The sequence below is a fragment of the Alligator mississippiensis genome, chromosome 16 (genome assembly GCF_030867095.1).
Source record: "Alligator mississippiensis isolate rAllMis1 chromosome 16, rAllMis1, whole genome shotgun sequence".
Lineage (NCBI taxonomy): Eukaryota > Metazoa > Chordata > Crocodylia > Alligatoridae > Alligator > Alligator mississippiensis.
The window spans coordinates 7774962-7798720 of record NC_081839.1 but is presented as its reverse complement, the minus strand read 5'-3'; the positions used below and the strand labels follow the sequence as shown (position 1 = coordinate 7798720).

Below are 23759 nucleotides of genomic sequence, written 5' to 3'. Positions count from 1 at the left end.
GATCTGGCAAAATGTATATATGTGTTGTATGGGGCATTAAAAAATTAGTTTTTCTAACATTATTATTACAAGCAGCAGCTCATATAAAAGAAAACTTAATTTGCACAGTTGAATACAAACTACTGTTTTATCTGGTATTTAATTTAGACTGCCGCTGCTTCTCTCTCAGACCCGAGGAAAGGCACTTTGTGTCTGAAAGCTAGTGTAATATCTCCCCCAACTGTACAGCTAGTCCAGTGAAAAATAGCACCAAAAGAAACCTTTACTTCTCATGCTGCGGACGAAGCAACTGTAGTCTTAACACGTGTTAGCAGGTTAAAGTAAACTCTACGTTTTACCCCAGGTTTAACACATGGCAAAAAAAAAAAACCCTGCCCTTTTCTCCCAGAGAAAGACAAGGTTTAAGAAACCATCAGAGGAAGCAAAGCCAATAGCTAAGGGACCTCTTCCTGCCAGCCAGTTCTTGCAAAAAGGCATATCTAATAAAACACTTGTTTCACTAAGAAAAAAAAAAGTAGCTTTTATGTCTTAGCAGTTTCAGAGACGATATTGCTATATAAGAAACACCCAGTTTTATGCTACCTCACATAGCATCGGGCATATCAGCTATCTTTGCTGTGAAGAGGTAAGCAACCAAAACAACAGGTTAGGGGCCTTGTCCAAAAAAATTCCTTTCATGCAGCAGCCATTTAACAAACTTCCAACCCCAGAATTGATACAACAGAGATGATAAAAATAAATCACCCCAAGATTAATGTCAAGATTTATGGAAGGAAAATAGTTTCCACAGGGAAAATCATAAAGAAAGAAATGTCCACACTTAGAAAAAGGATTTTTTTTTAAATTTAATCTAAAAATTACATCTTAAAAGCAAGAGAGTAGACTTAGAGAAACAGAAGAGTGCAGACAGGGAAGGCCAATACAGTAATGTAACGGAAGGGGGAGACAACCAGGGCAGTAGCAAGTTTCCAGGGTCTCCACCAGCAATGATAGCTGCCCATGCCAGCAGCATGGCAGTAGGCACTGACCAGGGCACAGAGATGTCCTTTTATACCTTGAACACTGGGACTGTCATCCATGGACCACTGTAGTCCCGTACTTACTCAGCCTCTCTCTCGAATCTTTCAAGCCAGACTCTAGCCAATAGGTACCTGGGAGTTTTGAAGCCCTGTGACAAAATATCATATTTACTCACTTTTCCTCCAAAACTTAGCCTTCCCAAATTGGAGTGTCTTAGCATGGAAACTGATTTTTTCTGCCAAGGATAACAGCATAGAAACATGGTAGGATGCTTGAATGGCCTGTGCAAAGCAGCAAGAATTTGATTCGCATTCAGATTCAGCCAATTTGAGGGACAGCAATTTGATTTGGTGATTCGAATCATTATCCCAATTCGATTCGGCCACCAAATCAGCTACCGAAGCTTCGGACAGCCCTAACAGATAGACTGGGGGGATGTGTCGGGCTCTTCCTGGGGGCACATGCCCCCAGATCTGCACGCAGGATAACAGCAGGCTGGGGCCAGCGGCAGCACCAGGCTGATTCTTCCCACTGCTTGGCTGGGAAGAATCAGCCTGGTGCTATTAGCAATAGTCCAGTGCCCCCGTCATCCCGCGCGCAGATCCGGGGCACTGGACTATTCCTGGCACTCAGCGCGCCCGGCCCAAGTGCCATGAAGAATGTCTGGTGCCACCACCAGGAAGAGCTTGACACAGCCCCCCAGCCCGCCGCCCTCCCAGGGGGCACAGAGCAACAAGAGGCACACCCTGCCCTTCTTCCCCCCACTCCACGCCCACTGACTGTTCCCACTGCTGCTGGTGCCAGTCGCTCCTGGGGTTGCTGCAGCAGGGGTTAGGGTGAGCGCAGACAAGCTGCACCACATCCCGCACCCCCGGGGCTCCACTTGCTGCCACTCCCCCCAGCCTCTGCTGCAGCAGCCCCAGGAGCAGCTGACACCAGCTGCCTGCACCACAGCACAGCGCAGCCCAGGAGCTGGGGTGAGTGGGGACAGGCAGAGCACGCTGCAGCCCCGGGAACAGCACACCTCCCCCAGCCCTTTCCCTAGCCCCAGCCTCACCCCCCGCTCCCTCACTCACCACCTTGGGAACCTTTCCCTATTTGTTATAATATAAAGTGGGTTCGCTTTACGCAAGGGAAACCTGTATAGCCTATGGCCAAATCTCCAAATTGGCCCTGAATCTCTCCAAATCGATTCAGAGGTTTCTGATTCGATCCAACCCTCTTAATGAGTCTGCCGATTTGATTCGATATAGATTCGGAGATTTGGCCACCGAATCAGGCCGAATCTCCTCTGAACTGAATCCACTACCAAAGCTTCTCACAGCCCTAATGTCTGATGCTTCTTTTCCTTCCCTTCCCTCCAGCTGTATGGAGGGAGGAGAAGAGCCCAGCAGGGTACAGCTGTACCACACTGATTCCAGCTCCACCCAAAGTTTAAAACCAACTGCTCAGCAGCAACGTTTCTTCTCAGGCAGCATTGAAAAAGTCAGTTGACTTCACAGCTCATTATAACCTACCCGATTACAATCATGTAATCCATCTTCACTCCCCAGCTCTTAACAACCCTCTCCTCTTAAATGGTCTTGAGGTTCCACTAATCAAGCTATCCTTGAGGTTCCACTAATCAAGCTATCCAAGCAATCTCTTCTCGGCATATCTGTTATTGCTTGGGCTCTTAAAGGAAGAAAAATGCCATTGTGAGTCTTATGCTACACTTAATATAAAAGATGCACAACTTCAGTAACAAGTCAGTTATTCAGGCACTTAAAAACTAAATTACTTGACAGAAAGAATAGTAGTTTTCAAAGCCTAGGAGACATTACTTTAAAAAAAAAACAAAAAAAAAAAACTTCATTTGAAATCTATGAAAAATTCTGACTAAAAACAAAACTCAAGTTGTTTCAACTGAATCTGTAGGGTTTCCCCACCCCTACCAAAGCACATATTAGAATAAGGCAACTACTTTACAGCTTTCAGACACCTGTGGCTCAAACTTTCCAGATTCCTTAATTAGTAGGTATGACACTCTTTAAATGGTTTGAGCACAGAACCTACAAGTCAGCTTCTTAAAAAAAGACAAGCTCTTTAAAAGTAAGACAAATGTGTACATCTAAACCCTCCAGAACAGATCCAAGGTTTTTGGTAGTCAATTTATTTATAGTATTCCATTCCAGGGAAGAGAATGACGTGAAAGCACATAAATGCTTATCAGTAAAGCTTGCCTGAAGAAATCATTTCTATTTAACTGCTTCTTCATGTACTGCAATCTACACAAAAATCACTTAACTCCAAATATAAAAATCATATACATCTCAGCAAATTACCTGAGCTCCTCGCAGTTAATAAATAATGAAGATACTTGTTCATGTTGTTCTTGAGGCTTTTTGCATTTAGTTTGTATAGTCAAGACACTCCAATAAATGTTCATGTCACAATACACTGCTGATCAGTGAACTGACACAGCACCTTCTGGCTTGCAAAGATAATTATGGCAGAGGCAGGGCATGGTAACTTGCTGGTCCCGCCTTCACCTCACGTACTCAAAAGTGAGATCTTTTTAACTTTTAGTTTTGGGGGCTTTTCTAGTTTTCGTATCACTGTTATTAATAATCGCCAAGGGGAATCTTTTAAAAAAATTATTATTTTCACCATTTCTCCTACATTTTGCATTTCACTCAACTCAAACTACACAAATTGACCGGTGAATTTTGCTTACCAAACCTCATATGCTAACATGGCTGCACAGTTTGATTTGTGAAAATTAGAGGGGAACAATGTTTAAACAGGAAGAAAAATATATTTCAAATAAGTATGAAAACATCTTGTTAAAAATCACATAGATCTAATTACCAAGCCTCAGAACACCCTTTTAACCTCACTGGAAGCAGGTCTCAGGTGGCCAATATAACTACAAAATGTAAATGTATTCCTACAGAGTTTGAAGCAAGACTCGTACAAATAAAGCTGCATGTATATGTAAGCGTTTGCATGATTTCACGGTTAGGATGTACGATAAAAGTCTTTGACAGCACTGAATAACAGCTCCCAAATAAACACCTATGAAATTACTCTTTACAGCACTTAATGTTGGACACACTGGGTGCATCTACACAAGACACTAAATGCGCAGTAGACTAATTCTACTGCACATTAGCACGTCACAACAAAAGTCATGCTAATGCTCAGTAGAATTAGTCTACTGTGCATTAGCGTCACAAAAAACACTATATGCCAGTGCTACCAGCACAGCCGCACCAGTTACTGCTCATTCAGTTAGTACCTGCAAGGGTGCAGGGGGGAAGGAAAGAAAAAGCAATAGTGAGCGCTTTGTACCAAACCTCTACACATCTAAGAGGCTGCAAGTAATCTACAGTCTTCAGACTAGCAGTTCTCAGCCTTTTTAGACTCAAGGCACCCTCAGAAAGTGTCAGCTCTTAGTTTTCACTTGATTCTTGACTACAGAAAAATAATAGAGCAATTCTTCTGTTCCAAAGAACTCTGAAAGACTGCAACATGTCAGAACGGTTTACCACTATGGATTCCTATTTGAAATCTCTAGGTTTATCTTTGCAATCATGTCAGCATACCTAACAGTGCTAATATTGTGTAACACCCCAGTGCACCCCTGAAAATATCTCAAGGCACCCCAGGATGCTGTGTCACCCTGATTGAGAATCACTGCTTTAGACAAACCTAGGCTCCAGAATGCCATGAGCTTAGACATGACTGTAGCAGCAGCCAAAATGAGGGACAGCCATAGATCTACCTATACTAGCGATTCAACCAGGGCGGGTGTTGCAGTACCCTTAATGCTCTGAGGCACTTTCAACAGTGCCATTAACAACATTAACAGGTTGTTGTATAATATTAGCACTGTTAGGTATGCAAACACCCGCACAGGATCCGCAAGATTTTAAACCGGAATCTATAGTGTCAAAAACACTTCAACCTTTGTGGTTTTCCAGAGTTCTTAGAAGAAATTGATGTATTGTTTTCTCATAATTAAAAAACCAAATGAAAGCTAATAGCTGGCATTTTCCACAGGGTGCCTCCAGTCTGACAAAGCTGAGAACCACTGGCTTACATAAACTGGAGGAAACTGTCCTAGGGGAGCACATGCAGTAAGTACCCTTGAAAATGGTGGCACAACAGCAACTCCAGGAAGAAATGTGCCCATATTATTTGATGCAGAATTCCTCCAACAAATTTTACATTCCAGCAGAGATTAAACATGGGAAATTTCCTTCCAAAAATCTCAGTGAATTTCATTTTACAACTCTATAACTTAAAGCATTTTCTTTCGAGCTTCCTTTTTTTTTTTTTTTTGCAAAGGAGTGCGCTACCAAGAATGCCACACAGAGTAGCTCCTATAGTCCCCATCTATCCACCTTCCCATTTCCAGAAGAGACAGAAAGAAGTTACAAAAGGACTTAAAGCCTTCTACAAGGTAAGGACTGTTTTACCCTATAACAGTCATACATACAAATCAAAATAAATCTACTGCGTTTGGGAACTGAATGAAGTGAAAAGAGATCTGATTATAAGGAGACTGATATTGTCCAATTCACTAAATGAAAAGACATGCTCCTGACTACACTAATTAGAGTTTTTTCTAGTTTTCATTTGAAAACTAACAACCATAACCAGCATCTACCTTAAACTGACAACATTTTGGTAATTACTGTTTTGACCGCTAACAGGAACAGGTCTAATATAAGCTTCTAAAGCTTCCTGCTAGCACGGGCCTGGAACTACCAACCAGTATCAACTGGTAGAGGTTTGAGGGAGACTTGTAAAAAGATTTCCCTCAGTCCTGGAATCTACTTATAATTAAGTACAGAAACCCACAGTTTAAGCTCCTGATTTAGTTTATTTGAATTCTTCCATTTTTTTATTGCAAAAGAAAGCTAGCTACTTCTATGAATTCCACTTCCCTGTACACCCCTCTCCCCCCCTCCCCCCCCCCCAAAAAAAAACAACAGCCCAGCCCAGCCCACCCCACCCAAGTTTCTTAGGAAAAGCCAGACACAAGTCTTGATTGTGAAAGCATTCATTCATTTGCTTGGGGCTACTGATGTGAATAAAACTAAGCACATGAACAAAACTAAGCAAAGGGGCAAGAAGACATAATGGATCTCTAGTTCTTTTCCCTGTTTTGAAGCAGGGCCAAAGCTTTTGTTTGATTTTTGTCAGACTGGGGGTTTCAATTCAGGTTTGGGGGGAGCTGTTTTGTTGGGGTTTTTTTATTTGCTTGCTTTTGCAGAAGGAGCAGGGAAAGGCAAGCATTCATGCTGTAACTGTAATTCTTCTGATGGTTGAAAGACTTTGACAAAAACGAAGGCCTGACAGCACTTCCTAAAGCAAAACTTTGATATTAGTTTATTTTTTATGTTGCCACTTCATGTTTTATTAATTATTATCCTGCATTTCTAAGCAAATTTAATCTAAGGCTCTCATGTGATTTTATAATTAAGCTGCAGGCCTGTTAGGGGCCATTATCTCTTTCACAGATGAAACAGAGTCACAGAGGTGAGGTGACTTGCTGTAAGGCACATTACAGCACAAGAACACAATGTGAAATGGGGGGGAGGAAGGGCCCAGGTCTCCATGGTAGATCAGCACCTCCCAAAACTATGGTCCGTGAGACCTATGCAGCCTGCAGATCACACTGCTTCCTTTCTCCTCCATCCCAAATCCCTTTTCAATTAAGTTTGAAGATAAAGGTGCAGAGTGGTCCAAAAGAAATGTGGAGGGTTGTCAGTAATTTATCAGTCCTTATAGTCTACAAAGCACTGCAATTAGCCCAGTGACTGTCAATCAATCAGCGTGCCGTGGCACCCCAAGATGATGCGAGATCCTTTTAAGAGTGCCACATGGTACAGGCACGGACATGATTCACAAAATAAACCAAGATCTTTCCAATAGGAATCCACAATGTCAAAAAGAGTCTGACCTGTCACGGTCTTTCTGAGTTCTCTGCAATGGAAGAATTGCTCTAGTACATTCCTATTGTCAAAAAGCAAGTAAAAGCCAACAGCTGGCATTTTCTGTGGGGGGCCTCAAGTCTAACGAGAGGTGCATTGAGTCTAGAAACATTAAGAGCCACTGAGCTAGGCTATATTCTTTTATTAAAATGCACTTGTTTAGCTAAAAATTTGCAAAAACTTTAAAAGATTTGGACATAAAAGAAACATAGCAGGGTTCTGGCTCTTTGTTTAGTAAGGAAATCTCTGGCCCACGAGACATGTTCTACACACTGCAACTATTAATATCTACTCTTCTAATATAACTATTTCCAGGCAAGGTGCTTGAAGCCCTGCTATTTCAATCTTACACTAATAAAGAAATCACACAAAGGCAACGTCTATCTAAAAATATCCAAATGCAGCTTTATTTGGAGTCCAGGACAGAAAAAGTCAGCCTGTATCTGCTGCTATAAAGGAGGTCAAACAAAAATAAGGGTTGGTTTTCCTTTTTGACCATTCCTGACCAAACTTATTATTATTTTGGTGTCTTTTTGTCTCACTTACACAAGATTTTATACTATTTATGAGGCTTTTTGAAAGAACAAATATCCATTTCCCTTCTACCCACCACAGAAAGCTATGTTCTGGAATTAAAGAGAAGTCTTTCCCTTTTTATACAACACATTTTCAAAGCCTTTCAGAGACAGTTAATAACATTAAAACATTCAATAAACCACAAGGTTATTGAACAAGACAAATGGATAGCACCCTCATTCTGTAAATGGAAAAGTTAGGAACGGGGTCACTTCACCCATGTCCACACAGCTACTCAGTGACAAATCATTATTAGAACTCAGGAATACACAATTCCCAAACCCAGGCTCAGTCATTCACATAACTGATGCCCAAACACCCATTCCTGAAACATTGCTTCAGGTCCATCAGATCACTCCTAGTGACTTACAGTTAATACTTTATGGCGACTGTGCTCAAGCTAGGCACTGTTTCTGTAATTGCACAAGTGAACCCTATGTAATTAATAAATAAAATGCAATATTTCTGCTTTACCCATGTATTCATACTTCAGTGCCCAGTTCTAATTTGTATGCACTGAACTATAGAGGTGGGGGGGGTTCTCCCTACAAGTGAGGAATGGGAAACTCCCCAAATTTCCATTTGCTGAGTTGCTGTCACATCAAAGGAAGTGAGGGGGATGGAACCACTTGCAACCTCTGCAAAAGAGGGAACAGGGTTCAGCCCTCCAAACTCATGCAAAGGATGTCTGGCTCCTCCATTTGTTACCCACAGGGGACAGCTTGGCCCAGATTGTGGTAGTACAGATATTTTAGTACTGCTCCTATCAGTAATTCTAGAAGGGAAAGAGGAGGTGAAAGAAACAAATTAAATGCCTCAAAATGGTACTCCTCCTTACGTAGCCACCCCCCCAATCCCCCCTTCATCTAGAGCTGCCTGGGATTCACAGCCTCCTCCTAACGGCAGGGGAAGACAGTTTAGCCCCTCATTTTTCATAGCTCAGTGAACTTCATCAAATTGGTCTGTTAGACTCCCCCATTTTCCCCCCCTTACATTCTGCCAAGAGTAAACTATTAAGTATTTTGGGTAGCACAGCAATAGTGTATTGTATTGTATCCCAATGTATTTCATAGACATCATCGTAGACTCCAGTCCCATAGTAGCTGGATTCTCTACAGCATAGTTCTGTAGCCTTGATGACACCTTCAGGGAAAAAAAAGTATATATTTTCATTACACTTTATTGCTCTTGTTGCCTAGAGCTTACTTTTGTGGGAGGCTGGTAAAATGGTTTTAAATGTTACTTATCCAACAGATCCAACGATAAGGGTAGGTGTACAGATACTAGACCTGGGCCAATACCTTTTTGTAAGATTTCTTCGCAACAGGGGTGTCAAACTCACTGCGCACCCTGGGCTAGATTTGGAGAGTGGAGCTCCTTGCAAGCCAGATCTAGCCACAGGCTGAGGCAGCTTCAACTCTGGCAAAGGTATGCGGTGGTGGCGGCACCTCCATACAGGAAGATAAAGCTGCTTCTACCACGTAGCCCCTGCCGCAGTGGAAGCTCCAGGTCTAACATGGGGTATGGGGCATGCAGCACAGAGGCAGCAGCTCGGGCTCTAGTCAGGAGGATTTGGCAGCGGCAGCTCCTCCGGCACAGGATGGCAGCAGGGCCAGTGGAGGAGGAAGTAGGGCCAGGACAGCATGGATGGGGAAAGCAGACAGAGGGCAACTGTGACCATATCAGCTCTTGTTCACACTCCTACCACTGATTGCCAAGTCCACCAGGGCCCAAAGGCCCCAGATTTTGCAGCAGCCCACTCCCCCTGGCCAACACCAACTTCTGGGGGCCCACTGCTACCCTGCCAGGCTGGACAGAGAAGCTCCCAGGATCTGTACATTTGACACCACCACTGCTTTACAGTATAGGCAGTTTCACTGACAGATAGGAACTCATACTGAATAAGAAAAACTTGGTCTTGAGGATGGCAAGTTGCTTGTTCACTGAATGAATTTATGATACGGTGGAGGAACACACCACCCCCCGGCATAAATCTTAAATGGATCTTCACCGACAAGATGAATGATAGCACATGGAAGGAAATACTAATCGATCGTGTGCTCTTTTATCTAAATCGGTCTCCCACAGACTGAGCTCACGTACGGTGATTTTTAAAAATAATGTTAAAAGTGCATTTTGCCCTTACAGCTATTACCATACTCATCAGCAGTTCCCCATTCAAGCTAGTGCCTTGAACTTAATGCATACTTAATTACCCACTTCTAAACCTAACTCAACATGCATTAAAAACAAACAGAGAAACTAAAAAAAACTTCTACTGAAAAGAATCCCGCCCAGGAAAAATTATCAGAAAAACCATGGTTATTTTCCAGACCAAGGCTGAACATCCTTTTGGATATTTAAGGAGCTATTTCACACACCAAAAATAAATCAGTACACCCAAGAGCCTGGAAAAATACCTGAATAAAACTGGGGTGGTTACAGGGAACCAGGGAAGAGAGGAACGCCATAACCTAACTCACTCGGCTTTGTAAAATAAGCCACTCTGTGTCTCTGGGGTCAAGTCACCGATGCCATAACCTTGACTTTTCAAAACTCAAAGCCTCTCAAAAAGCTGAAATTTAAAAAAAAAGGAAAAAAAACAAAAAACTAGACAGCTCTCTCCCATTATCAAAAAATGCACTGGAAATTTTTCCTCTGAGCCTTCCCTGCATCAAAACTGTATCTCTATAGACCGGAAGAATCGATTAATCTTATGCCCCATCCAGTGTTAATCACAGCGCGCACACTTATATTATTTATCCCTGTTTTTCTCCGGTACGCAGAAAGCCTCTAAGTGGAGTTTATTCGAGCGTCTCAGAACGTGTCACTGGAGTTTAACAACGACGAAGTCGCACGTCCCCATCTCTTAACCGATCCCGTCGGCCGAAATCCTTCTGAAAACAAAACCGGGTCTCAGATCTGAACCGACGCGTCGCCGGGAGCCGAAGCGAGAGGAACGACCCCAGCGCGCTCCAGCCACCGTCGTCCCGACGTGACCGGATTCACCGCCAGGGAAGAGACGACGGAAAGACATTTATTTCCCTGCCCCTCAGGGGGGGCCTGGGTGAGTTTGATGGGTTTTTGTAAAACGATTCGCGACCCAACCGGCCCTAGCGACGGGGAGGTGCCAAGCGAGGGATTTAAATCGGGCGAAGCAAAGAAACACAAATGGCAACGTCGCCTTTATGCCTGTCAGCGCCTCAGGTCCAACAACGCGGGACGGGGAGGGGGGGGAGGAGGCGGGCGGCCCCTCTGAGGGACCAAGCCGGGCAGGGAGCGCGGCCCGCAGCCGGGCCCGGGGGGGCGGTACCTGCGCCGTGCGTGGCCCCCGCGTCCGGGCCGCCGCCTCGCCCCGCCGGGGGGTGCCGGAAGTGGCAGTAGGGCCGGCGGCAAGGCCCGGCCGCCCCGCCGCGGCCTAGGAAGGGGCAGTCGATGCATCGGAAGAAGCCGCTGGATTTCAGCATCCCGCCGGGTCCGGGGGGCGCGACCCCTCGCCCCGCCTCCGGCCTCGGCTCCGGCTCCTCACACGGACACCAGCGCCGGCCCCGCCAGCGCCGCCATCTTGGATGAGCCGGGCCTGGCCGCCGAGGACCCCGCAGAGGTCGCTGCCCGCACAGGGCTGCCCGCGGCGCGCCTGACTGGAAACCACCCCGCGGGGGCGGGGCTCAGGAGGGGGGCGGGGCAAGGGGGTGAAATGGGCACTTTCTGTATCTCTTTCTCTTTCTTTCTCTCTCTTCCATGTTTCGTCCCCCAAAGTGCAAACCTCCATCCAGTTTTAGAGGAAGGAGGAAGTTTGGCCTTGGCCAGGTGTCCCACTGCCTCCCCCTGTACAGCCGCTGCACCAGCATCGCGGTGCCCAGCCTGTGGCATGGTACGCGGGTGACTTGGCAGCGGTAGCATTAACACAGTGATTATAATTACTTTACACGACAAAAATTTGCTGGTGGTACTTATGGTTGTATCGTTTTAAATTGGTGATGCGCAATCCGTCCGCAACATGTAGGGGTGGGTGCACATGCACCCCTCCCCCCAAAATCGGCGGTGCACCCTCCGGCAGTGCCAGCTGTGAAACCAGAAGACGGGGATGGGCCGCTGGGGAGCTCCCGTCAGCACTCTGGGGCCCCCCTAGACTCGGGAGGCTCCAGTCGCCCATGGCGCAATTTGTCCGAGTCTGGGAACCGCTGCACTAGCAGACGCCCCCACCTGGAAATGCTCCCCTTGGCCCAGAGTCCTCCCTTCACCCTCGTCAAGGATGAGGTGAATTGGGAAACAGAAGGGAAGGAGAAGTCCACTCATTGCATTTCTTCTCAAACAGGTTTTTAATGTTTTAACTGTCAAAGTGTGCTTTGATCTGCCAAGTGAACCACAGGGGCTGCTCGACCGGGCGTTAGAAGTGAAGTTATCTATAGATATGAAAGTTATGTGAAGTTTTCTATCTATAGATAACAAATAAGGAATAAAAACCATATATATAGATAGATTATATCCATCTATCTATATCTGATAGATAAATAGAGATATAGATAGATTATATCTATCTGATAGAGAGAGAGCGCGCTAGATAGGAAAAACAAACGAACAAACAAAAACCCCAAAAGCCAAAGTGTCTTTCAGGCCTATGTAACGTGCTGTGGGGAAACAGGGGGCCAATGCCCACCAATAAAACTATAAGCCTCCCATAATAAGGGACGGTGCTAGAAGCAGTCAGCTGCTTATTCGGGACAGCTAGAAAGGAAAACAAGGAAGGCAGTGAGGGTCGCAAGTGAAGAACAAGGGAGCCAGACGAGGACAGGAGCAGAGCACGTCAATCAGTGCCCCCTGATGGGTGTCTTCCCAGCTGGGATGAATCCCTCACCAGCTGGTGGGCTCCACTCCCATACGCATTTTTGAGCCAAAAAAAAAGTGTCTGAAAAGTGTCTTCCACCTCTGTGTGAAAGCATGTGGGATCTTCTGTCCCTGACCCCACCTCCCTGGTTCTCAGGAATGCTCACACGCTGAAAGACACTCCTCTAAACGTACTTATTACGTGCGTGGAAGTCACGCTTAGAACGAGGTATCTTATATCAGGACCCCCTTGCACCAGGCTTTGTACAGAAACCAAATGACCCTCACAAACCCTTTTTTTCTGGAACTACTAGTGTAAATCCAAATCCTCCAGACATTTCTGCTAGTTTACACTTCAGGACTGCTATATCCCAAGGCTGTTTTTTTTTTTTTCTTCCATTACAGACCTCAGGATCCTGCTAGAAAATTGCTTGGATATTTTAAAATGAAAAGCCCTGCAAAACAAAACCATACATACCAAAAGAAGTACTGACACTAGAGGGACCATTCAGGAAGCCATATGATTTTAAAAGTGTATTAGTCAGAGGCTACATTTTACTCACGCCTACAAGTCGTTAGCTGCATTAGCTCATTATCATGCCTGAGAGCCCACCCACATTACACACACAAATTGCATTGTATGTGGCCAAATTGGGGAAGAGTGAATCTTCTGGTTCTTCCTTCATGCCAAAACAAAGCATTTGTCTTCACTTCCAAGGCCCTTCAGAGCCTATCCAGACCCTATCTACTAACTACGCCAAATTTATCCATCAAGAGATTTTTCTGGATGAACTCTAATACTGGCCAACATTGCCCATTAGGACCTGACTGCCTCTGCCACTTCTGCCTGCTGCCCAGCTATGGCACAGTGCAGGCAGAGCCCTCCTCTGCCAGAGCCCCAGGCATCCAACTGCAGAACAGCACAAAGAGCTGCTGCCCCTGCCCTGAAGCCCCAGACACCTAACTGGTGTTGCACAGACAGAGGTCCCCAAATGCCACTGAAGGCACAGCTCCACAGGCTGGATCTAAGGGCTCCACAGGCTGGTCCAGCCCAGAGGCCATAGGTTGCTGCCCCCTGCCCTACTCCATGCTAGGACTGGTCAAGATGCTAATTATTTTTCTAGAGAAACGAGGAAATGAAATCATTTTTCAAAATTATCATTTTTACAGAATTATTTAATTGGGAAAAAAAAGATTAAACCAGAAATGTATGGTGTTCATAAAGCATTTTGAATAGAAATGTTTAGTTGTCAAAGTTTCAAAGCCATTTTTTTTTCCAAAACACAGTTCACTCGCACACGCACACACCCCTTTAACCAAATTGTAATAAGTTTTCCATGAAAATCATTAAAAAAAAATGTTGACAAAATATTTTGACCAGTTCTACTCAATGCACCTCTAAGTTGCTAGTTAGATCTTAACTAAATTGGGAATGATAAAAAAAAATGGTTGCTCTTGGCTATCCAGTCAGTGGCCTGTGTAGCATTAATGGCTTCAGCCTGATTTCCCACGAAGGAATGTTTTTTGCAGTATGCACAATAGGGACAGTCAGTCTCATCTCATAGCACACACAACGCTCTTATCTGGCATCCTCATATTCTTTCACATAGGGATCTTCCCGATATCATCATATCACTGTGCGGGAAGGAAGAGCTGTTGGCCGCACTGTATACATGGGAAACTGAGGCACAGGAAGACTCATGCCCAGATCACCACAGCTATTTAGGCACGTAATTTCCATTTAAATTAATTTCTAGAGGCGATCCCTGGGCTTTTTATTGTCTTCATGTACTGAGTGAAGTCTAGGTGGGCCATTTCTCCTATAGCATCAGTCCACCCTAGGAGTTAGGTACTTAAATACTGTTAAGGATCTGTGCCTTAGTGACCTATCCAAGATCATCTAGAAAGGCAGAGGTGCTGGAATTGAACCCAAGATTTCCTAAATCCTAGACTGGTTCACTACCTGTTGGATATTCCCTCCCCTTCCCTAATGCTAATGCCTGCAGCTGTGGCTGGAAGCATACAAGGGAGAGGATGAAAGAGCATGTCCTGATGCTGTGTAAGCAGAGAGCTTTAGTCGCCCATGCATTTTAATGAGAGTCGCCCATACATTTTAATGGGAGAGAGTCCACTGATGTGATTCCATTCCTCCGATTTCCAGGTGGTAATTTCATCTCAGCACCTCAACACACACACGCAGCAACACTCCTGCCTGACCAGGCAACGTTTCTAGAATACCGATTCATCTATATGCTGAGGACAGGGTTAAGAGATGTAGCGCAGTAGCCTACATGTGGACTCTGTCCGAGGAGGAGCATGTTCTCAGGGAGGATCCCAGACCCCTCTGACTTGTTCTTGTATTGGATGAAGTCCAAAAGGTCCACCTGGTATGAAATCCACACTGCTGTCCCACCCCAGTTTGGGAAAGAAGACACATTAGAGGAACATTTGACCCTACCCTGTGTCTCTTGGGAGGCTGTCACCATGCTTTTGCCTGGATTACCATCAGACAGCTCACCACCAAGCAATACAATCCAAGACTGGCAGCTTGGTTACTGCAGACGCAGCAAACGGCAATCCTCAGTGAGGTGGGAGATGTCAGGAAACATCAATGGAAATTTCAGAGCTGCTTTCTGAAGCAGTGCTGCCTCCACATGTTGTGTGTAGGAGGACCTGGCAGCTCCTTAGATTCTGGAGCCACTAGTTAAGAATAGATACTCTCGCCTCAGATCAGAGCCATTTCCTGCATGCTGCAGTAGTGTTAGACATTCTCCTTTGTACTACCCCATCTGAAAAATGTGGACTCGAGAACCTCAGTGACAATCAGATGAGATGGTTCTTCCTCTTCTCTTGCTGCTGGTGGGGAGGGCTATCCCTCACCTGTAATCCCTCACATCCAGGTTAGAGCTGGGGGAATGTTATAGCCCTCCCAGAAAGTATCATTTCAGAGGGGCACACAGAAACCAGATATGTGGGTTTTAATGCTATGCCCAGCCATGTTCTATACATTCCTCCATTGTAATAAATCTGTGACCACCTACTCATTTCCTGGCTCTCATGTCATGGCCTGCCCCAGCTCTCAGATCTATTCCCCAGCACTAAGGATTAAAGCTAGATTCCCCTCCTACAAAAGCACTGCCCTCCTCTCTCATGAGAGAAAGGAAATCACCCTGAGATTTCAGCCATATAACACACAACTAAGTGATTCTGTTCCTATCCAGTACAGCAAAGGGATATATTTTATGAAGGGCCCTTTGCATATTGTCCTAGGTAGGCAGAGCATGACTGATAATGGTGTCCAAGGCATCTAGGACTCCCAGGTGTTACAGTCATACAGATACTAAAGAATAAGCTGCACAGCCACCTAGGACTTCATAGCTGCTGCTATGCTGCCCCTGGGGCCATTGATAGGAACAGCTAAATTATTACAACCAACATTTATAGGCACAAATTTACCATGGGATCTAGCAAAAAAAAATCATCACATAGTTTGCATCAAATCAGTGGACTAGCATGTCACATACTGTATTTTCTCACATGCAACACATTCCCAGAATATACATACCTTGTTTCTGAAAGACAAAGAAGAAAAAAAGATTTTTCCAGTTATGCCTAGAGCACAGACACAGCCTAATATTCAGCTGACTCAAGCTCCCTTTCCTACAAAACTAAAGCCAACTCCCTAACTACTGCTGGTGTCCATGCATGGATCTATGATTTTGAAGAGCACTAAAGAGTTTGACCTAAAGAGGCTGTGAAATAGACCCGGAGCAGGCAGCTAGGACCCAGCAAAATTGCCTTGAGAAAGGTTAGCTTGATACGTGGAACATCAAGACTATTAAAAAATGAAAGCTAATGGTTAACACCTGTATCATAATACTTAGGGTTGGAAGGGACCTAAACAGGTCATCAGGTCCAACCTCCTGCCCCGGGGTCATATCACCCCAGCCAAATATCTGTCCAGCCTCCTCTTGAAGACCCCCAAGGTAGGAGAGAGCACCACCTCCCTTGGAAGCCTGTTCCAGAGCCTGGCAGCCCTAACCGTAAAGTAAATGTCTCCTGATGTCCCGCCTGAACCTCCTCTCTAACAATTTGTGAAGAACAATGAGCCATTACGTCAATTGACTCCCTTTGCTGGCTCAACAGTAATGCCACAGCTGCTGCACTGTGGAGCAGGAATAAAACCAGTGCACTTCTATTCCAGGCAGAAGGTCACCTTCCCCACTAAATAGATGCACAGCAAATTTGGGGGCCGAAAGATGCCTATTGTATGCAAGAAAATACAGCAAGTGCCCCTCGTGTTTAATCTGACCAGCCAGCGAGGAACTTAGAAATCAGTGGTTTAGTTAACCTTCCTTGCTCTTTTCATGTCCTTGTGACAAGGGATTTCGCAGCATGTGCAGATTCGTTGGAACTGGACAGGGCTCCACTACGAGCGCGTCTGCTATGGCCTTGAACTTGCATCCTCTGCGCTGTCAAATGTGAGCATTAGCACTTGCACCACCCCAGCCCTAGTCGGTTAGTTAACAGGATGCTCCAAAGCAGAGGACCACGGTCAGCTAGCTGTCGGTAAACCCGGGAACCAGCAGTAGGCAGCGGCCCTTAACTCCTAGCTGGCCAGTTCCAATTGCATCCAGCAGGAGGCAGTGTCACTAGGCAGCTCTATATTAGAGTACTACATAGACTGCAGATCTGGAGAAAGATCTGTGATATTTCCTTGGCATTTCAAGTGTTAGAAGCCAGCAGCTTGTAGGATTACACCGTATTATTCTTTATTCAAGCAGACATCTCTAGGTCTATCCCCAGGTCTCCTCCAAGATCTTTTCATCAGCTCCCTCTACTGGTCTCATTCTGGATTACAACATTTATTTTCATCCCAGAAACCCAGGGAGGATTTGCCAATGCTGGGTCAGATCACTGGTTCATCCAGTCATTTTCCTGCCGCCAGCAAGGACCAGTATCAGATGTTCCCAGACAGGAACCATACCTGTGGCCAGCTGTGAAATGCTTTGAATGGGAAGGAATAATTAAGTACCTGACTGAATTCCTTCACTGGTTCAGCCCTATCGGCCCTTGGTCACAGACGGTCTTTGTACTCCTGCCTTCCATGCTTCATCAGCACAGCACATACAAGACCTGTTTTTAGGAAGGCTTTCTGATGGTCTGAAAAAATATTTGAAGTACAACCCCCCAAATCAAATGGTCTCTTTTGAAAATCTTGGTTCATCCAAGATGAGCTCAAGAAACAGCCCAACCTTATTTGGTCTTCCTTCCAAAGACTGAAGAAAACATTTCTAGATTTTAAACTCCTCTAAAGTTTTCTGGTTTCCTTCTTTTCTCTCCTCCTCTCCCTAGTCTCTACTTTTCCTTTTGGAAAGGAGGCTTTTCCTCCAACACGCACAAGAAACATTGAACTTTCTGGCTGATGCTTTGGCTTGTATAAGGGAGACTGAAAGCCTTGCAAAGTACTGCCACCTCCTTCTCTGCCTGTCTGTGACCCTCGGTAAGCTGGTAGAGACAACAGTGGTCATACTCACAGCGATCAAACCAAGAGACCCATGTTATCCAGTATCCTGTCTCAGCGACCAGCCCTAAACGCTCAAGAGGTTGGCACCAAAAGCCTGGATGTGATCTCCCTATTCGATGACTTGCACTAACTTAGTCAATTGGGGTTCCCCTCAGCCTGAAAGATGTGGGATCATCTGCCAAACATACCTACCCAATCCTGGTCTCCAGTAGTTAGACTAGCTTCAACTCCCAAACACACATATGAATATCCCTCTTAGAAAGTCAGTTGTCATTAACTATGCTAAATCTGGAGTCTTGGGACCCATAAAAACATGCCATCCCTCTTAGACTCTAGTTAAGCTCTTGACTTCAGTGACTTCCCGCAACAAGGAATTCCAGTCTAATCAGTAGATTCACCATCTCTAAATAGAGGTAAATACTCCCTATTCCAAAGATTTTCAGAGTATTTGCTAATTATTCCTTGGCATACACACTTCTCAACAGTAACAAGCATGAAATAGATTGGATGTAGAAATCATTGATTATTGGCTGTAAAACACCAGCCTAGAGTCAGCTTTGAGGATCCCCACCCTGGAAAGCTTACTGTCTAGTTAAAGAAAATGAATATGCTTTTATCTGGACACAGATACTAGTACTGGTCCTCCACTACCCCCAGTGAGCTTTGCAAAGATTACAAGAATACAGGGAAAGACTCCTTATGATCATTGTGAAAATGGGGAAACTGAGGTACAGCGCATGCTGACTCTAAAATGACCATGGAAAATGGCATGATGGGATCCCATGCTTGCTGGCCATGATGACTTTCTATAGATGACTGATTGATGTACTAGGCAGTGCTGTAGAAAAGGTAAGGAGCCCAGCTGCCAAGTAAAAAACTGCCAGCATCAGACTGCTTGGAAATACTTGGAGTGCTAAGAGCAGATTCACCCTCTTGAGAATGGTCCAGAGGTGGTGGGGAAGGGGAAGGGTTTGCATGAAAACACTTTAGCAGGACCCCCAACCCTCCCTCCTCCTTGAACCTACCTTAATTGATGAAATGCAGATTCCTTGTCCCACGGTTTCAGCACATGCTGAGTGTTCTGGACATGCTGGAGGTGGAGGGAAGGTGGAGGCAGCAGCACCAGCACCATAGGGAAGTGCTAGAGAAACCTGGCTCCGGGGACAACAAAGGTCAGAGTGTATCTATAATGCAAGCTGCCGAGGAAGGTATCTATGGGATGCTGTGAACAGTCATTTGCTGAGTTCAAAGGGGATGATCTTTGCTGGTTATAATAAAGGTCAAACAGTGCTTGCTTTCTGCAGAGCAGCTATCCCACTGAAGGGCTGTTTAAGAACTGTGCTTTAACCCTGTAGGACATTTGGAGGAGCATGCAAACACGTCCATGGCACTGCTCACTCACCGTCAGCCCAAGGTAGGCAGCTAGCTTGGCCTAAGGGCAGGTGGGGTGTTCCACTAGCATCCAGGACACCGGACTTCCCTTGCTGGCACCATCATGGACCTGCTTTGTGACTTCAGGCAGATCATTCCACCCATGTACGCGGGCAAATCTGGGATTTTGAAAAGTGGGGTGCAGATGGCACATCATCACACAAGACAACAAATATTTGTCTCTGGTTAAAGAGAAACCAGAACCTTTACTACTATGCTAAGGGACTAGTGCTACATTATTCAGTTTAGGAGCAAAGCAAAAATGGACTTTTACTGGAATGTGCACTAATTTCCTAGAGGTTATATAAATTAAAAACAAAAAACACAAACTAGGCACACAAAAAAACAGTTGAAAGATACTGTGCCATTAGTTCTCCAGTCATCATAGTTAAATGTACAGCTCTTATGATTCATAAGACAAAAAAACTAAGTCTTCTTGAGTGCCTTGGCAGTGCCTCCAATACTTCAGTGTCAGTCATTTCCACACCTGAATTAGTATTACCACACCCGAGTTAAGTTTTTAGCTGGAGCTAAAAAAATAAAGTCTGCAGGGCTGTAAAATAGAAGAGAGTCATTACCAGGAATGACTAACAGACAGCAAAATTGCAGAAGAAAAGCTAATTTGAGTAGTGGAACATCAAGTCCATTAAAAAGGAGAAAGGCTCGTTAACACCTCTGCAGTGAAGAGATTAGCAAGAATCAGGTAGATTGCAATGAGTCATGAAGTCAACTGACTCCTTCAGTGCTGCCTAAATAGAAAAGCAGCCCCCGCCCCAGGTATTTTGTTTTAAAGTTTGGTTGAAGCAGGAAGGGGAGGTGGGGGGAAAGAGTGCAACTACAGCACTGACCCCCAGCCCTTGATCTGCCCCATGAATGAGCTGCCACAGTGGTTCCCAATCTGTGGTACGGGTACCACCAGTGGTATGCAAACAACCTGTCAGTGGTGCATGTTAACAGATTTATTATAATTACTTTATATGACAAAAATTTGCTGCTGGTACTTCAAGGTTGTATCATTTTAAATTGGTGGTGTGCAATCTGTCAGAGTTCGGGAACCACTGCGCTACCAGAAGGTAATTTGGGGGGTGACTTTACCATGGAGTAGCTGGCATGCTGCAGTTGTAACCACAGTCAACATGAGGTGGGTTACAGCACTTGCATGGAAAAATAAGCACACTTGCATTTACTGTGGGAAGCGTGCGCACTCTGGGCACCTACCACAGAGCATCTGATGCGCTGCAATTTAGTTCACACTTTAGCTTACCTCACAGTAACTCATGCACATATGCACTCTGCTGTCTGATCTACGAGACTGGAACAGGGACTCTCCCCCCACCTGCTGGCACGGCACCTGGCACCTTGGCACTCTGATCTCTAGCATAAAAATACCTAAGCTGCTCAGCTACTTCTGCACCACACTGTGCTCCAGCCACTTCCAAGAGATGACCCTCCCACCCAGAGGACAGGGGGGTGCTGACTTGGGGAAGGGCACCTGAGCCTGTAGAAGTATCCAAGCTCCTCCTCCCACAGGGAAAGACAGATGTTGCGCTGTGGCTAAAGGTGCCCCGGTGACCACCCTGCAAACTGAAATCCTTCATTGACTGCAGGGGTGGGAGAGCTGCCCTGCAAATGCCCTGCACAGGGCCTGGCGTCTGCTTGCCCACGAGACTCTTGCCCGAGACAGACCCGCTTGGAAGAAAGACAACGGTCTGCAAAGAACCAGGTTGACGTTCACTGAGCCAGTGCATCAAAGCAGCCAGAAGCTGGAACAGAGACAGGGCAACAGCTTCGGGAGTCAGAAGCATCCTGGCTTCTCTGCCACTGACTTACTGTGTGACCTTGGGCACATCCCTTCACCTCCCTACCTTTTACTTCCAAATAGTCACCACTCAGCATGACTTTCAGCTTCATGACCCTAAGGAGACAGCTTCCAGAGTCCACTTTACCACCACACCTCTTCAGCCAGATCCAACCTGGCTTCCAGAACTGGAAAGGACTTACTGGTTCCAGTCCCTTACCACCTCAGGCTAAGGTACCACTACTGTATGCCTCCTGTTCTTCCCCAAAGCTCCAGAGAGATTTGAACTCATGACAACCATCACAGGAAGCTGGAGCCAAAACTTCTGCCACCAACCCAGCTTATAGTAGTTCAGCTGGCTCTTCCAGACCCTGCTCTATAGGCACCACGTGTACCTCTCTCCGTTGGAGCATGGGGGTTTGTGACTGCATTAAAGGAGCTAGCTAAGAGATGCTTTAAACTGTCTGACTTATTTCCATGATAGGAATAACCATCAGCGCCTTCACAGCTGTAGAACCGCATCCAAATTCTGCGTGTCGAGGTCGGATACTTCCGACAACATCGCTAAAAAGCTGCACATGTGGGTGCATGTGTGGTGCAGGCTACCCCAGTCTGATCAGTTTAAAGCTGTAAAAACCCACGCCCGAAAGTTGCACCTGGCTTCACTAAGCTGCTTTCATTTAAACAGATTCGACTTCCATGTACTGGGAGGTGACACCCACGGAAGGAGCTCGGTAGCACCCGAGGCCACCCGCCTTTGCAGCAGGCCAAGGCTGCTTCGAGTTGCCTAGCGACAGCCAGGGATGCCTGCGCGAGCAGGAGGGGTTGCCTAGAGGAAGAGGTGCGTGGGTGACACTTTCATGCAGCAAGGAAAGACTTGCTATTGTGCTGCAGCCCACGCCCTGTTCCCCAGTGGCTGGGGCACACTGCACACCAGAGGACTCCACGCATCGTGCTGCAGCCTGCGAACACGCAGCGCAGGCAGGAGGCCCCTCCGCGTGCGCTGTGCTTCAGCTGGGGCTTCTCACGCTAGGAGAGGAGGATGGATGTCGCTGTGAAGGGCACCAGCGCTCAGCTCCTGCCCCTCCTAGCTCTTGCTGGGGGTCTGATGAACCCACTAAAGTACCCCCAGCTCCCTGCAGTCTTTCAGCCGTGCCTCCATGCAGGGTTTCTGGAGAAACAGGGAGCAGGCAGAGGAGGGAGGCAAAGCTCAGTGCTTTAACACTAGCTAGTGCTGGTGAACGGTGCTCACTTGGCAGCCCTGCGGGGTGAGGGCTCTGCCTGGGAGATGGACACAGTCCAGGTAGCAGCAGAGCAGACGTCTCCATCACAACAGGGAGCAGGAGCCTTACCTGTGTGTACAGTCAAGCAGTCCGGTCCATTCCTTGGCCTCGCTCCCAGCCGTACCAAAGGCTCCAGTGCAAACACTGGGGGAGCTGTTTTCAGACACATCCCTCTCCGCCGGGGTTGGATCAAGACCAACAGATGCATTCACGCAGGGCACAGACCTGACATCAGATGGGAGCTACTCAGTCACTGCTAGATATGATCCAGAAGCCTTTCCCCAGTGCCCAGGTCCCACCTATGCTGCATTGCTCTTTGCCATGCGGCAGAGCCAACTCCACTTGCCCAAGCTCTGGGTTCCTGGCACTGTCTCAGGTTCCTGTTCCTGAATAGGAATCCTACCACTTGCAAAGTCTCAATTTGCCCAGGCCCCTATCCTCAGAGGCATCTTATGTTTATGCTTCTGTGTTTGAACGAGTCCCTTATCCTGGATGCCTACACCTGCAGATGTGAATGCAGTCCCCAAAGAAACATCATGCAGAGAGTGGCAGATCTGTACCTAGGCTGGGCTTGGCATCACCTAGTCCTGGGCACCAGGGAAACCAACCAGGATAGTTATCCAGGAGCATTAGTCTTTAGTGTACCTAGCCTAAATCCTGTATCCAGAGATGGGAAAATTGATTCCACCTCTTTTCACAAGGGAGATGCTAAGACAAGGTGATCTCCTCAATGTTACATGAAATTAAACAGCTGTGAATTCAAGCTTCTTCAGCCAAGTCCCAGACCCTACCCTGTGCGCAGTTTTTCTTCTGTGCCTGCACCACACTGAATAACTGTATACAACAGAGTTAAGAGCAGGGGTAAAACTTGTTGGGTTTTTGGTTGCAGCCGTGTTGGTCCAAGGACATAAGCAGGCAAGGTTTTTTGGGTAGACGTGATATCTTTTATTAGACCAACTGAGCAGCTGGAAAAAAATTTCCTAGCAAACTTTTGGGCACAGCCACCCTTCATCAGGCCTTCTGCTCCTCAAATAGTCTCCACCACTCAAGCTAAAAGTTTCCCAAAGGACTAATGCTCTGTAGGCTAGAGACCCTGGACTGCCACCAGGAGTCACCATTATAAAAGCCTCCACCTTCTTCCCACCCCTGAGCGCTCTCCAAATGTGGCAGTGTGTCCCAACTCCCACTTTACATGTTGGGAAACAAACACCTACAAGTGAAGTGATTTGGCACCTGCTGAGTTGTCAGCCCCATTGACACTAGCAGGAGGGCACGGTGCTTGCAACTTCCAGGAAATGTCCAGTACCCCTGGC

General features: G+C 46.2%; 1 protein-coding gene across 3 annotated transcripts in view; it reads right to left on the bottom strand.

The window, feature by feature from the left end:
- The window catches only part of REXO1 (RNA exonuclease 1 homolog), a 54198-nt gene extending 43033 nt beyond the window's left edge, over window positions 1-11165 (bottom strand). For 2 of the 3 annotated variants that reach the window (XM_019489939.2, XM_019489940.2), the window contains exon 1: window positions 10894-11165. In XM_019489939.2, the coding sequence (XP_019345484.1) occupies window positions 10894-11047 (154 nt within the window). In that variant the 5' untranslated portion in view covers window positions 11048-11165. Of the gene's footprint in view, window positions 1-3344; window positions 3849-10893 lie in introns of those variants that run through there. The other variant, XM_014599843.3, reaches the window with a different exon arrangement.
- Between the last annotated feature and the right edge of the window lie 12594 nt (window positions 11166-23759).